The following is a 15,146-nucleotide window of genomic DNA, read 5'->3' as shown; positions in this document are numbered from 1 at the left end:
ATTTTGGATGCTTTTTATTAGGATGATCAAATTGAATTAACCGAAAATTAAAAATTGATTAGCTAGATCAATAGGCTTTAGTTTTATAATTTTTTAATAAATAAATAAATATTATTCTAAGACTTCTCATTCTTTTATCATAAATTCTTATAAATTTATATAATTTAATAATTTGACTATGTTTAGTATTGCTGTCTTAAATATACTAGTTAAAGAGTATTAAAAAATAATTTAAAAATAAATTTAATAATTTTTTATCATAAGAATATTAAAATTACAAATTTTTTTTTTCAAATTATTTTTTAAATAATATATAAAATAATACTTTTATTTAAAAGAGTAGTTTAGGCCTTCTAAACACAATACCAAACGCACACTTAATAAATTCACACTTAATAAATTTTAAACAATCTTTTCAAAATGTTATAGTTTTTTTTTATGAGTATACAAAATTTTATTATTTTTTTTAAAACTTTAAAATTAATAATGGCCCACCAAAAATAGATGGGCCGAACCAATGAAAACAAAACTTTGGGCCCAGTGGCCCATGAACTTTAAGTCTTCAAATAAGCTCTTAGTTTTCAAATTTTGTGTAATTCCCTCAACCTAATTTCCATTTCTCAAAGCGGGAAAAGGAGACTCCCAGAACACTCAAAACCACCACTCTACAGCCAGATACCGATTCCGTACCGGAGATATGAGGGGCAAGACTCGCCGCCGTCCGGCGGAATCCTTCCATCCGCAACCTACTCCGGACCGCCGCCAATTCCCTTTCTCCACCTCTGTCGCTAACACCTCCCGTGATTCCGATGCCAGCTTTGCCAGTAGCCGACCGTCAACCATCGGCGTCGGCAGATCTTCCGAGATCTACACCGATCGGTCACACCAAAACTCAGCAGTTCGCTCAATCAATACGTACCTCTCCTCTCACTCGTCAGTTCTTTCGTTGAGGACGCACCCTATCTCCTCCGCTAAGGAGATCACCGAAGTCCTCCAGTTCCTTCTCCACCGACTGGATTATCCTTCTACGAAGCTCGAGGATGATCTTTTCATAATTTTGAAGTCCCTGAATTGCCCCTTCAAGGTCATCAGATCTACTCTTCGTGCCCCTAATACTCCTCATAACTGGCCTTCATTTCTTGCAGTAATTCACTGGCTAGTTCAGATTGCGATGTATCAGGAGCACTTAGCAGCTAATTCGAGGTCTTTTGTGGAAAGTAATAGTATGCTCGTGTATGCATTTAACAGTTATTTGAGTTATATTCGTGGGGATGATGATTCAGTGGAGACATTGGATAGAGAGTTCATGGAGAAGCTGGAGAGAGAAAGGGATAGTGTGCTTGAAAGTGTTAGGGATTTGGAGGCAAATTTTAACCAACTTTCGGCGAAAGCGGAGGCGATGAGGAAGGGGCCTACGGAGATAGAGAAGCTAGAGAAAGAGAAAAGTGTGTTAGAGGAGGATGTGAAAAAGTTCCATGCGATGATTGCAGAGTTCAATCAGAGGATTGAGGGTATGGAGAAGCTGTTGGAGGAGAAAAGAAAAGAATTGGAGGCTAAAGTGGAGGAGAGGAAGAGGATTGATGAGGAGAATGAGGATTTGAAGAAGAGGGTGGATGAACAGAGTTTTAATGCGAGGGATGCAGAGAGGATGAAGAGGGAATTGCAGGCAGTGGAGAGAGATATTGGAGAGGCTGAGGCTGCAAGGAATTCATGGGAGGAGAAGATGTGGGATCTTGATGCAGCAATTGGACATAAGTTTAAGGAGCTTGAAGCACTTTCCATGGAATGTAACCAGGCTGCTAGGAGGTTTGCTTTTGAAACTTTTCTTATTGTCCTTTGAAATTCTTCATATTATTTTGTGGCCGATATATAAGCATTTGCGTGAAGTTAATCATACATAGTCATTGTCTGCCATACGAACTAATTAATCCTGGAAACTAAAATTTCAATCAGGCAGGTGTACATGCTCAAGAGTTTAATATTTCAGCCACATGCATTCTCTAAGGAGTGGCTATAACTAATTACCTTCTTTTTTTATTAGGTTGTGACTTGTGAATGGATATTTGAAAGAGAATTTACTCTAGCAAATTGAATTTTGTGCAACTGTCTAATTCTACTTTAGTAGCTAAACCACGTCATATTGGCTTGGAGAACCTTAGAGTATTTTCTTATTGGGTAAAATTGCAAGTTATTCATTAAAATCACCTCGGTGCTGCTAAATGCAAATGGTGACATTTTGTCTGTTGAAGTCTATTTGTGTGTTTTGTTTTTTTTGCAACTTTTGCTCTTTCAACTTATGGTGCTATTTTTTTTTTTTTTTAAATGCTGATGCTATGAAGTGTTTTCATTTTGATGGTTCTAGATTAAAACTTGGAAATGGTTTTCAGTATGTGTTAAATGCTGAGGGTTCTACACCTGCTGAAGTTATGGGAATTGACTACAAATCTACAGTGAAGCCTGGACTTGAATCCTTTGCTGATGACATAAAGAAAAATTCTATGGCAAAACTGGAAGAGTTGATTTCACTTCAACAAGAATCATCAGAATTGACTGCTAAGATTGAGGGCAAAAAAAATCGCATCGCTGAGCTTCAATCTCATGTTGATGAAGTATGTGTTATCAACCTCCTTCTTTACGGTTCACAAAAAGAGTTTATGTCGTGCTTTTTTGGCATATTATTCTTTGTGGCATGAGCTATTTTTCCTGGATTCTTTACTCACCTCAGAATATTTGCAAGGTGGATGGCTGCTGAGTACTGGATGCACACACCAGAAAATTCTGCAAAAACTAGTCAAAGTGGACTCTTACTAACACCACACCTGATATTAATGCTTGATTCCATATATATATATATATATATATCACATTAACTGTAGCTTTATTTTCTGGAAGGTAAGTACTTGCTAATAAATGATTTGTTGAATTGATAGGGCGAGAATTTTTAATGTAATTTGAGAAGGGAAATGACATAGGAATGAAAAGGAATATTTTCAAATAGAGGAGAATAAATGCTTTCGGAATGAATATGGATTGAATAATAATTCGTTATCTTTTCTCAGACATGAAGCACCTGGCATTTAATGCATATGGAATCTTAATTTGGAGGGACTTACAAATCAGTATTCCTTATTTGATATTCTTTCATATAATGTTACATCCTCGACATATTTTTGATGGAGAAACTGTATGATTCGTCTAAATACCTAACAACTTATTTATTAGGTTGAAGTTCAGTTGAACTCTTTGAGGAAAGAAACAGAGGAGTACACCAACAGATGTGCAGCAGAAGCTAAAAAGCTGGTGCAGGATGTTCAAATGGAGGCTCATAACTTGGATATTTTGGAAAGAGAAGCAGCAGAGATTCTGAAGGTATGGCCTTATGATTTACATGCTGCTTGAAGAAAAGTGCTTTGTATAAATAATGTCCACCTTTTTGGTGTAGATATACAGTTGGCAGTGGCAAAATTACTTAGATGCCCATGCCACATGTCTCCCCACGTGGAACATCTTAGTTATTTCACCCTTGCCACATGTTTATGTGCATAAAAAAGGTGTAGACATTGTTTACATGTAGCGTTGCTTTCTTTAAACAGTTAACAATGCTGATGTTGCTGAACTGATTATCGTTTAGAAATTCCATGGGAAAAATAATTTTTGCAAGCAAATGGTTAAGTTCTGCAAATAATGACATTCCTGAAATTCTGTTTGCACCTTTCTCCCTTTTAATGGGGTTATTTTGCCGTCCTCTGCAATATTCTTGATTGATATGAAGGTGAGATGGAACTAAAATTCTTCTAAAATTTAATATTTGTTCAGGACTCCGAACTAAAGTTGCAGGAAGCAGTTAAAAGAAGTGAAGAAGAAATTCAAATGCATGCACGAGAACTCTTTGAAGTGGTTGATGCAGTCTCAAAATACAAGGAACATATGGAAGCCAAAATTTCAGAGATGAAGAACAAGCTGTCAGAAACTGCTGTTGCTGTTTCTGGTGCTTACAAGCGTTCCTTGCCAGCACAATTTGGTATCAGCTTTGATGCCATTCACTAACTCTTTGTACAACCCAAGTGATGGATGTTTCTTCTCTTGTGTGTGTGCTGAGGACATATGATTGCAGTTTTCTTCTGCCACTCTATGCCAATATAAGGGCCAGGGCCATGTTCTTACATTTTTATTCCTTCTGTAGCTGTTAATTTATGAGTTGGAATGGAGTAGAAAGCTGTTGAATAAGCGGAAATTAGGCTTCAACAGTTTTTAGCACAGAAAGTAAGAGATGACTCCTGATGGCTGTTGAGAAATGATAGATTCTCAATTTAGGGATTTTATGTGTACTTATATATTCTTATGTAAGACAGTAGCTGGCAAAAGAAAACTATATGGGGAAGCCACTCTTTATCAGAGCCTGGTTTCGATCCAGGGACCTGTGGGTTATGGGCCCACCACGCTTCCGCTGCGCCACTCTGATTGTTGGGATTGGGAGAGAAGAATAATTAATAAAACAAGCCTAGTAATTTAACACTCTGCCAGATTTACAGGATCTATTTATTATTTTAATAATTTCATAGTTAAAATATATTAACAGTAATATTAATAAAATATTCGCATTCCTGGTCCCATTGCTTAGGATTGGTTGGAATTTGATTTGATTTTTCTCATATATTTTACTCTTTTCCTTTTTTATTTTGTTTTCATTTGAACCCTAAATCAAATTTCCATTCTATTCGTCCACAAGATCAAGATTCGAACACGTAAAAGCAACAAAACTCAAAGCAAAGAATTGATCTGGTGGATTCGTTTAATATTTAACAACTCTCATTATCTATCTCATGCCTTCATAATAAAGGCTTAGTTTTTATTTTTTGTTTTTTTGAAAAAACAAAAAAATACTCATTCCTTTTTATGCATCTCTTCTTACTTTTTCCCACTCGCAAATTCTCGTTAGAGTTTTCTTATTATTATTAATTTCATCATAGAAAGCAATCATGCTTTACTCCTTTATTTGGATGTTGGTACTCATTCAAGTTTGTTGGTACATGTCAGATGATTTAGTATAACTTTCATTTTCAACGGTTTAATTGTTAAAAATTATTTTTTTTATCAGCCAAATTATTTAAATACAAAAAGTATAAGGACTAAATTGTAACTTAATGAGAGTAAAATCTACCTTTAATATTGATTTTTTTTTTACCAGAAATATGAGACGATTCATTAGAGAATAAAAGCACTACAAATTACTGCTCACTTGAGTATTTTTGAACTTGCCTTCAATATTTATCTTTATTAAGACATTGTATTATTGGAAAAAAAAAAAGAACTTAAATGGGAATTTTCTTTGGAAGTACACATTGCAGAAGATATACATTTCATTGAGAGCATTATTATTATTATCATTTTTAATTTTTTCTACAATAAAAATATATACATTATATATATTTACAATTACCCAACAACCTGATTGCCCCCACCTGACCGGTGCTTCTATCCCAAAAAGGGTGAAAAAGGTTGAGGCAACATCAATAAACTTCTATTGCAGAAATGGGAACTAATTCTAGAAATTGCACACCAGAAAACCTATTTGAAAGGAACTAATGCTACATTGTAATGCAATGTAATACAATCAAATAGAAAATTTGATTGTATTATATTGCATTACATTGTACCAAACATAACCTAAATGTCAATGAAAATGTGTTCATAGCTCATACCTCATGTCATTTGATAGGCCAATAACTATCCAACAGCCAGATATAAATTTGACGCATCCTAGGCTCTTTCGAGACCAGAATCTGTTCCTTGGGAATATAACACAAGTTACTAGCAACATGAATGCTCACTCGCATTGTTTTCGCCTGCTCCTGTAAAAAAAAGGCGCCAGTGAACTCCATAACAGTATTTCCGAGCAAGGGCTTCAAAGTCCGATGATGCAATAACTGTGTTGTTATAGTAGAAGTTCACTTCAATGCATGGTAATGGACCCAATGCAAGGAAAGCAACCAAATAGGCCTATGATTTGGTGATAACATGTTACGGGATGAATGTTTAGATGTTATGAACAGAATTTCTCTGAAACGTCTGTTGATGTGCTTATCAATTAGATGTAACAACTACAAACGGAAAAAAAAAAAAGCATAAACATAATCACTAGCAGGACAAAAAAGCACTCGCTTACCTCATCACTTGTGCCTCAGAGGTTGGCAAATTTTTCATGCGTGTTAGCTGCTTTAACGAGGAGAAGGGAGGATCAAGAAAGTTTGAAGTGGTCTCTTCACAAACGGATGGCTCAACAGTTGGGTTGCTGTAGCCCGGTCATTTGAATTGACTTGTAAGCATTTAAAGATGAAATCCTGGGCATCTTTTGATAACGAATCAGGAACAGGAGGAGGTTCGCCCTTGCCAATCCTAAACAATGCTTGCATCTGTCACCCACATAAGAAAATAATAGTTACTCAGACCCCAGATGAAGTTCAGAAATGGTTATATTCATTGTCCCTCACTTAAGAAAATAACATTTAAGACTCCAGATGAACTTCAGAAATGGTCATGATTAACAGACTTTTGAGCCAACTGATATCTCAAGATATTAAAGTCCATCTAGATAGCAAATGAAATTGAAAAAAAAAAAAACCCTAATTATTTTACATGGAACTTGAAAAATATCATGACACGTGATTGGTCATTCTTTCTGACATCAAAAATAACTTCATCAACCTTCTATTTGAGAAAAAGTTTTTTTTATCAATTTCCACTTCATGTTTATGAACTAAGGCTCATGCTCTAAGAACTATCTATACCCTTGTTCTCTCACTGGCTCTTCCATTTACTCTCATCCGGGGATTTATTTGCTATTTTCTAGGAAGCACCAGAAGTGAAAGCATTTGTAATTCAACAATATACTTTTATCCAGCAAAACACCTTTCTCATAATGGTTTCTTTTAAGTCTTTACTTAAAGGCTTTAAGCATCACTTTCCACTTTGCTTCACCTCAACTTCCAAAGGAAACCAAGACACTTTTTCAACAAAAATACAGGTTCAGTCAAGTTTTGCCCATTTCTTTTACTTTACAAATTCTGAAACTACATGAATGATGTTTGTGGCATCTGCACAGACTACACTACTCCATAATACAGAAGATTGCAAGATGAAGATCCATTGGGATCTTCTAGCCCAACTTGAAACAATACCCTGCAATTATTAATGAGCTAGACTCACTATAACAAGTTCCAATAAAAATACAAGGAACAGATAGCAAATAATGCCTTAAATTTACAGTTTACACCTATCTAAAGCAAGTAAAGTAGCTGTAATCTTCAAATGCTATAATTCAAGCGGTTATGTGGATAGACATATATTAAAGCAAGCATATGGAGTCACATTGTGATCATGGCCGGGCAAGACAATAGACTTCAACAATTTAAAGTTCCATGATGTTTAAGTGAATAAAAGTTGACCAATTTAAATCTTGAGTTCTGAAATCAAAATCAACACGTTCAAATTTTTGCTGCCTTTCTTGAATGAATTGCAAGCATAACAATCACACAAGACACCAGTAGTATTACAATCAAATAGCATAGCAGAAGTTAAGGCAAATGCAATTGCAACTTGCAAGGGATAGAATGTGCCAGTATCTTAAAACAAAGTACCTATGTCAGATATCTAATTGCCAATTTGCCCAAAGCAAATGGTTAACTGGGTTCAGAATGACTATTTATGTCAATTTAAATTTGGATATCCCAATCTCAGCCCAATCAGGCATGATCTAGCTTCATGCATGCATACAAACAGTATTCTTGTCTTAAAATGTTTTCCAGCAAAAATAGCACTTATATTGGCTTTCACATACAACAATGATGCTCCGATAACTGTTTTTAACTTGGATATGAAGGGGTAATAGTTGGCAAGTAAGAACACAACACAACAAATTGCCATCTCATACTATTCATAAAAATGCTAAAATAAATATCTTTGGTGATCTAAAATGAGTGAAGTCAAAAGGAAACATTTCAAGGTCAACAGTAGAGCCAAAAAAAAAAAAATACATACGCCTTCCAGGTGAGAGTATGGTGGTTGACCAGTTAACATCTCCAACACAGTACATCCAAGGCTCCAAATATCAGCTGCGAGTCCATAGCCACGATTCTTTAAGTTAACAACCTACAATTGCATAATTAAATTGTTAAGTGATTAAACCAAGAGCATCTCATGCAAACACCACCTATCCCCCCCACAAACCCACCACCCCCTGCCTTCTTCTCTCTCCCTCTTTCTCCCCAAGCATGTAATGCCCATCAGTGAATCCTAGTGAAAGAAAAATTGACTTTTCACATATTGTTGAGAAGAGAGCTAAAAATCTCCATTGCCTTCACAAATTAGAGGGAACAAATAATTCAGCTTCATAGTGTAAAACCTTCCTCTACTGTATAGGCGGGACCTAGCTAACAAATATAGGCTGTATGCATCTTTTATTTCAAAAGTGAAACCCACTAATATTTAGATGCAATGTGCAAGGTATGCACGGTTCAACGATTTTTCTTTTCTTTTAAAATGTCAAAATCCTAGCATGATAAACTTTTGTTAGACATTATGAATTAAGAAGTGCAAAGTAGCACTTTTGAAGCAAAAGGAAATACACAATAGAAGCTCCAAGAGCTATAAATTGTAAAAGTGAAACAGAAAAAAAAGAAGATACTAAAAGTATGAGAAAACCTAGCTCAATAATTGAGACCATCCATGCATTCATAATACAACAAAGAGAATATAGGCTAACCTCTGGGGCCATCCAATATGCAGTCCCTTTGCTAGATTTAACATCATTTAACTTGGTTGCCTGTGAAGAGCAAAATCCAAATACAATAAAACAAGGAGTTAACCATGAAAAATATTTTGACAATATCAGGAGAAAGATTCTCTGAAAGAAGGCACCTTTGCCAACCCAAAATCTGCAAGCTTTACAGATCCATTTGCATCCACTAATATATTGGCACACTTGATATCCCTTGAAAGTGGAAAATTAAGAAGACAAATAAAGAGAAAATTAAAAAGAGACAAAAAAAAAAGTAATTTTAAAAAATATTGTTAGCACTACAAACCAAGGAACGAAATTTCACACAGCTAACCACCAATGACCAGAAGGTCTTCACTCTTCACTCTTCACTCCGTTGATTAAATCCTTTACCACTTCCCTAAACTTGACTCTGCAAGCCCATTAAATGGAAGTAACTTCTTTATTTCACCTTCATTACATTCCCCTTTCATTCTCCACACTTTCAGTTCATTACAATAAGCAAAACAATGTTAACTTCAATTCTAAGTTGTTCGCCCATATACTTTTTTGAATAATATGGTTCACACAATTTTACCTCGTCCTCCTAGCCTACCACAAACAGTTTTTTCAAGAAATTAAACATTCTAGAGTATGTTTATACACAACAAAAAGCAACATAAATACCAAATTTACAAAGGTCATATGGATGTGCCTTTAACATGTAGAAATTAGACCTTCTGGAATATGCTTATACACAACAAAAGGCAAAATAAAGACCAAATTCAGTCCACAAAGATCATGTGGATGTGCCTTTAACATGCAGAAAGATGGAAAAATTAAAACATGGAAAAGAATTCTAAAGCAGTACAATAAAGAATATACAATCCGAGATCCAAAGAATTTAATATTATCCGTATTACCTATGAACCACATTCTGGTCATGAAGATATTTTAAACCACTCAAAATCTGTCTTGTGTATGCAGAGACTTGGGAATCCCTCAAATGATACTTCTGATAAAGTCTTGCAAGTGAACCTTTTGTTGCTAGCTCAAGGAAGATGTAAAGCTTAGCTTCATCCTGGAAGCCATTTAAAAAATTACGACACGGTGAAAAAACCATTTTAAAAAAATTTCAAGATAGCAATAAACCCAGAGAGACAGATGTAAAGAAAGCCTATCCGCTAATGGTGCATGCCCACAAATTACTTGCTTCAAAAGTTCAATATAATTTTGGGAGCACAATGGATCCAATTTTATTTAATGCATGAACAATGTCACCTGCCCTTAAGCAGGTCCAGGGAGGCTTATAAATCCCTTAGGTAGCGTTCGGTTCAACTTTTTTGCTTTTTAAAAATTACTTTTCATTAATTTTTTTTTTATCTTTTCTATGATGCAAAAGAAATAACAAATAAAATTAAAAAAATGCTTGGAAAATATGTATTTTTTTCACTTTTTATTACATTAATCCACTCATTGTGGTGGCAGTAGTGGTAGAGTGGTGGTGTCAGCAGCGACGGTGGTGGCTGTGGATGTAGAGACTGTGTGGTGATGGTGATGGTGATGGTGGGGTCAATTTGGATTCTTGCTTCTCATAAAAAGCTCTTTTTTCCTTCCCATAAAAAGTTTTTTGCTTTAAAAGTATCAATTTTCAATGTGCAAACAAACAATGCTTTTTGGTTTTTGCTTTTAAAAAAGCCCAAAAAAAAATATGCCTTTTAGCGACAAACCAAACAATACCTTAACTAATACATCCAATGAGAACAATAGGGTCAAGGATTTTTTGAATTCTTTCTCTAAATGGGAATAGAGAAGAACGAGAATTCACATCACATGGCTGAGAAAAAGACCTGAAGATGCCTGATGATGATGATGACTATGATAACAATAATAATAACAATTCTCATTCTGGCCGCCATTCACATTACAGTCCAGAAAATGCATTGCATGTACAGTTCCAGTTTGTACTCTTATTCCACAAATATTACACAGCAAAAACAAGCTACCCAGAAATAATAAGCATACCTTGTCTGTTCCAAGATATTGAATTATATTCTCATGTTCAAACTTTCTCAGTAGAGAAATCTCCTGGACCAATAAAAATGTTCTTAGAAATAGACATATCATGATGCAGTCATTATCAATTATGCAATAGCTGTAAGAGATGGTTTTGAAGCACACAACTATATTGTGCTCGAATTGTTTGGTGCCAAGAAAATTACAAGAGAGAGAGAGAGAGAGAGAGAGAGAGAGAGAGAGAGAGTTTAACTTCAAGCAACATAAAGAAGATTAATTCTTCCCACCTGCTCAAGTTGCAAAATACTTTGCTTCCCTTGGCTTCCTTGATCCAGCAAAGAAACCTCTTTTACAGCAAAAAAGAATCCATCACTGTAGAAAACCCAAACAGGATGTGAGAGATAGCAGAAACTTAAAACAAATCGGTGATATATTCCATTAGCAATAAATTCTTGACCACATAGCCCTCTGCTTTTCTTATTCAGCAAAAGTGGTCAAACAGCAAGCAGCAATTGTAACATTTCATTTTTGGTAAGAAGCAAGTCTTATTACAGCAACAAGAAGTGGAGAACAACAAGAAAACAGGTATTGCTTGGGCAAGAAAGGGCAATGAATCCAAAAAAGAAAAAGAAAAAACTAATAGGCACAGAAGAACTAAACGTTTCAAGAGACCATTACCATTTACCACTTTTAAGTCAATTGTTCTGAACATTCACATATTCTTAAGACATTTCACAGACTGCTGAAAATGTCCTTTTCCAACAGCAGGAACTAAATGCCAAATTCCCGTCACCATGTCCTTCGCCAACATAATGATTCAAGGACAATTTTTTCCAATGCTTTTAACCCTTCTTAGGAAACTTTGTCAATTCTCATGTCGAAATGAAAGAATTCATTTTTTTTTTAACTTCAAAAAATCATTTAAAAAAAAATAGAAATCAAGCAGTATGAGAATTCAATTAAGGTATTTTCTAAATGATAAATTCCAAAGTGAGTTATGTTTCAAAATTTACTAAAATTTCTAGAGTATGAAATCGCGAGGTATTTTCATTATTTTCAGCATTTAGTCAAATGATAGCATAAGGCCAGGTAATACGTACGAAATACATCTGAAAAGACTACTTACTCGGTGAATCCTTCATACACTGTTCCAAAAGATCCACTTCCTAAAAGCTCGCCCTTTTGCCACGAACTAATACTTCTTCTAAATTTCCCATTTGGAGAAATACAATGCACTGACTCCATTACTGTGACACTTGCATCATCTCCATCATCATCACCGGCGCTGTTGTGATCATCATTTGACGGAGACGAGCAAACTTCAGAAAGAACTTCATTCTCCGGTATCCTCTCCATATACGGTTGTTCTCTCTCTCCACTTACATCATTATCCCCCTCCTCCCCTTCCGCGTTCTCTTCAATCGATCTATCTCCCTCATCTGAACTGCTCATATCCCTAGCTCGAATCGAAGAATCCAAATCTTCAACACCCTGAGGAGCAAAAGATTTCAGTATGTCCCAAGTTGAGCTCAGATTATCAACGACGGGCAGCCGCAACATCGCCGGTGGCGGCGCCAAAACCTGCGGCCTCTCGCCCCTAATTCCTACACCGCTGCCGCTGTCTCTAATGGTTCTCACGCTAGTCCTATGTCGCCAAATTCCGGCCCCACTATCGAACTCAGCTAAATTCGAACCATTCCGCAATTTAGGAAACTCACCTTCACGTTTACTGAAGTCAGCGACACTATTTCCAGTTTCATCCACACGAACCAGATTACCTTCATCACTAACCCTCGCTCCACTTTCAAACCGAAGTAAATCTGAACCAATCTTCAGCGTGGAACCTTCCTTTTCTAGCTTAAAACCACCATCAGCTTTAGAAATCACAACCTTAGCTTCAAATTGAGCAGATAACCCGTCCGGCTCAGCCAAATTACGCAAACGCGAACCATCATCAAAGGAAGACCGGCGAGCTTTTTGAGCCTCCCATACTGCCGTAGGAATAGCAAAATCTTCAGGACCGGAAAACCCCAAAGACCGACATATAAGGTCGAATTCACCATCAATTCCCTTGATACGAAAGCTGGTTCGGGGGTCCAAATCGAGAGAGCGACTCCGAGGTGAAGGGGACTCACCGGTGTAGAACGCGGCAGCAGCAGCAGAAGAAGAAGGAGAAGAGGAGGGGTCGTATGCAATGTTCTTGATGGCGTTTCGGCGATCGAGTTTCGGTCTTGAACGGTTGTGCTTGGCGTCCATTACGACTCCGTTCTGACTCTCTCATAAACGGGGAGGTAGCTGTAGAAAGCGGAAAGAAGGCAAAGCTAGAAGGAGGAAGTGATTGTTTAAAGAGACGGCGCGGTGTTTTAGTGAAAAGACTTGTACGGTCCACGCGGTTCCCAACTCGTCGTCAGAGAGCTGAAGCTGAAAGTATCCAGTAGAAAGGAAGAGACAGGGTCAAATAATATTCATTTTTATTGATCCAGTCAATTGTATTTAAAAATAAATTAAAATATTATTATTAATTAAAAATATTAAATTTAAAATTGTGAGAAATATATACCCAGCCATTAAATTATGTTAGACATTATATTATATTTTTTATTATACTTTATTTTGTTATATTTTAATTTAATTTTTTTTAATTTAGACTTTATTTATTTTAATTTTAATAATATAATTATAAAATAGAGTAAAATGATAATTTCAACCATTCTTCACTCTTTTTCTTTCCAAATCTTTCATTCAAATATAAAAAGGAAAAATAAAAATAACTTTAGTAACTCATTCAAAATAAATTATTTTTTTCATATGATTATTTTTACATTTTGTTAGATTAAATGTGATATAATTTATTAATATATTACATTATATAGTACAATTTTTATTGTTAATTTATTTTTTAAATAAATAATTCCTTAACCTTTCCATGTAATTAATTATTTAATTTTATAATTTAAAGTTGTTTTTATATATTTTTTTATAGTATGATAAATCTGCTGGACTGTGTTTTGTCGTAAGTTCAATGTGATTATTTAATTTATTAATTAAATAAAATTAAATAAAAAACAAAAAGAAAGGTACCATCTCCAGTGTCCTTATGACTGACCAGATGTTTGTCTGTACGCATTTGGAGCGACAAGCGGAAAGGGAAATCGATTCTCCCCAAAAACAAAAACAGGGAGAGTGGACGGCCTGCCACGTGGATGATCAAGAGAGGATGGCTACATTAAAAAAAAAAACGACGGATAAAATTCGGAAATTCTATATGTAAATAATCTTATTATTATAAAAATATATTAATAATTTATTATATTATTATTTATCTATTTTAAATTAATATTTTTATATTTAATAAAATTAAAAAATAAAATTACTCATTAATTTTTTAAATGTGATGAATAAGAAAAAAATAAATATGAAAAAAAATAGATGAAGGGAGTATAAATATAATTTTTACAAATCATTAGGCTAAAAAAGAAAGAATAGTATTATTTTTATATAAAAAAATATTAAAAATTAATTAAAGTATTTTATAGTATTATTTGAATATAAAAAGAGGTTAATAAGATATAAATATATTGAGAATAATAATAAATAATAATAAAATTAAAAAAAATAATTAATACTATCTTATATCTTAAAATAATAAATATGGTGAAACAATTTTTTTTAATAATTTATTACAATAAGATGAAAGGAGTATCTTTCATAATTAGTATTCCATTACGCTAATGCATTCCTATCATAAAATTATAAAATAAATTAAAAATAAAATATATAAATAAAATTATAGAGAGAACAAGTAATGAATATAAATATTATTGATATTAAGTAATTATAATGTTATTGATAGATTTAGAGATTATATTGATAATAATATGTTTAAATCAATCAAAATAAAATGAATTAACATGTTAATTTAATTAAATAGATAAATAATTATGTATTTTAATAAATTAAGTGGATTAATTAAATTAAAGTTTTAATTTTAAAATTATTTAATTATATATACGTCATTTCAAAAATTATAAACTCCATTATAAATAATGTGATTTTTGAATTCACAAAGAATTGGGGTAGTTTAAACAATAATGTTAAATAAATTCTTTTTATAATTTTATTTGAAATTAAATGAAAATATTAAATTTTATATAAAATTTTAAATAAATATTTCATTAATTATAAATAAAATATAGAAGAGAAGTATAAATTAATATATTATATTTTATAATAAAAAAAACTAATCTGTCACACCCCGGCTTAGTGGGCCCCAGCTCAAGCCCCTCTATGGGTGGCCATCTTGCCCGCGTACCCCTCTAGAGGCCGGCGATGCAACTCAAATCGGTACTGTCCGCTTTGGTGGAGTTCAATCCCT

General features: G+C 34.1%; 2 protein-coding genes and 1 non-coding gene across 3 annotated transcripts; 1 reads left to right on the top strand and 2 right to left on the bottom strand.

Moving 5' to 3' along the window:
* The first annotated feature begins 598 nt into the window (after positions 1-598).
* Positions 599-4,397, top strand: LOC110652067 (kinetochore protein NDC80 homolog). The gene is made up of 4 exons (XM_021807563.2): positions 599-1,806; positions 2,363-2,609; positions 3,223-3,369; positions 3,817-4,397. Exons 1-4 carry the CDS (start codon positions 698-700, stop codon positions 4,045-4,047), a joined length of 1,734 nt encoding a protein of 577 aa, XP_021663255.2. The 5' UTR covers positions 599-697; the 3' UTR covers positions 4,048-4,397.
* Positions 4,391-4,462, bottom strand: TRNAM-CAU (transfer RNA methionine (anticodon CAU)). The gene has a single exon. It is a non-coding gene; the product is annotated as a tRNA-Met (tRNA).
* An 880-nt stretch (positions 4,463-5,342) lies between these two features.
* On the bottom strand, positions 5,343-13,213 carry LOC110652068 (mitogen-activated protein kinase kinase kinase 1). Its single transcript, XM_021807565.2, has 9 exons — positions 11,898-13,213; positions 11,059-11,143; positions 10,781-10,843; positions 9,679-9,836; positions 8,917-8,989; positions 8,762-8,821; positions 8,038-8,148; positions 6,167-6,413; positions 5,343-5,852 (listed from the first exon to the last, which is right to left on the bottom strand). Exons 1-8 carry the CDS (start codon positions 13,025-13,027, stop codon positions 6,219-6,221), a joined length of 1,875 nt encoding a protein of 624 aa, XP_021663257.2. The 5' UTR covers positions 13,028-13,213; the 3' UTR covers positions 5,343-5,852; positions 6,167-6,218.
* Between the last annotated feature and the right edge of the window lie 1,933 nt (positions 13,214-15,146).

This window comes from Hevea brasiliensis, chromosome 8 (genome assembly GCF_030052815.1).
Source record: "Hevea brasiliensis isolate MT/VB/25A 57/8 chromosome 8, ASM3005281v1, whole genome shotgun sequence".
Lineage (NCBI taxonomy): Eukaryota > Viridiplantae > Streptophyta > Magnoliopsida > Malpighiales > Euphorbiaceae > Hevea > Hevea brasiliensis.
This window is presented reverse-complemented; position numbering and strand designations above follow the sequence as displayed.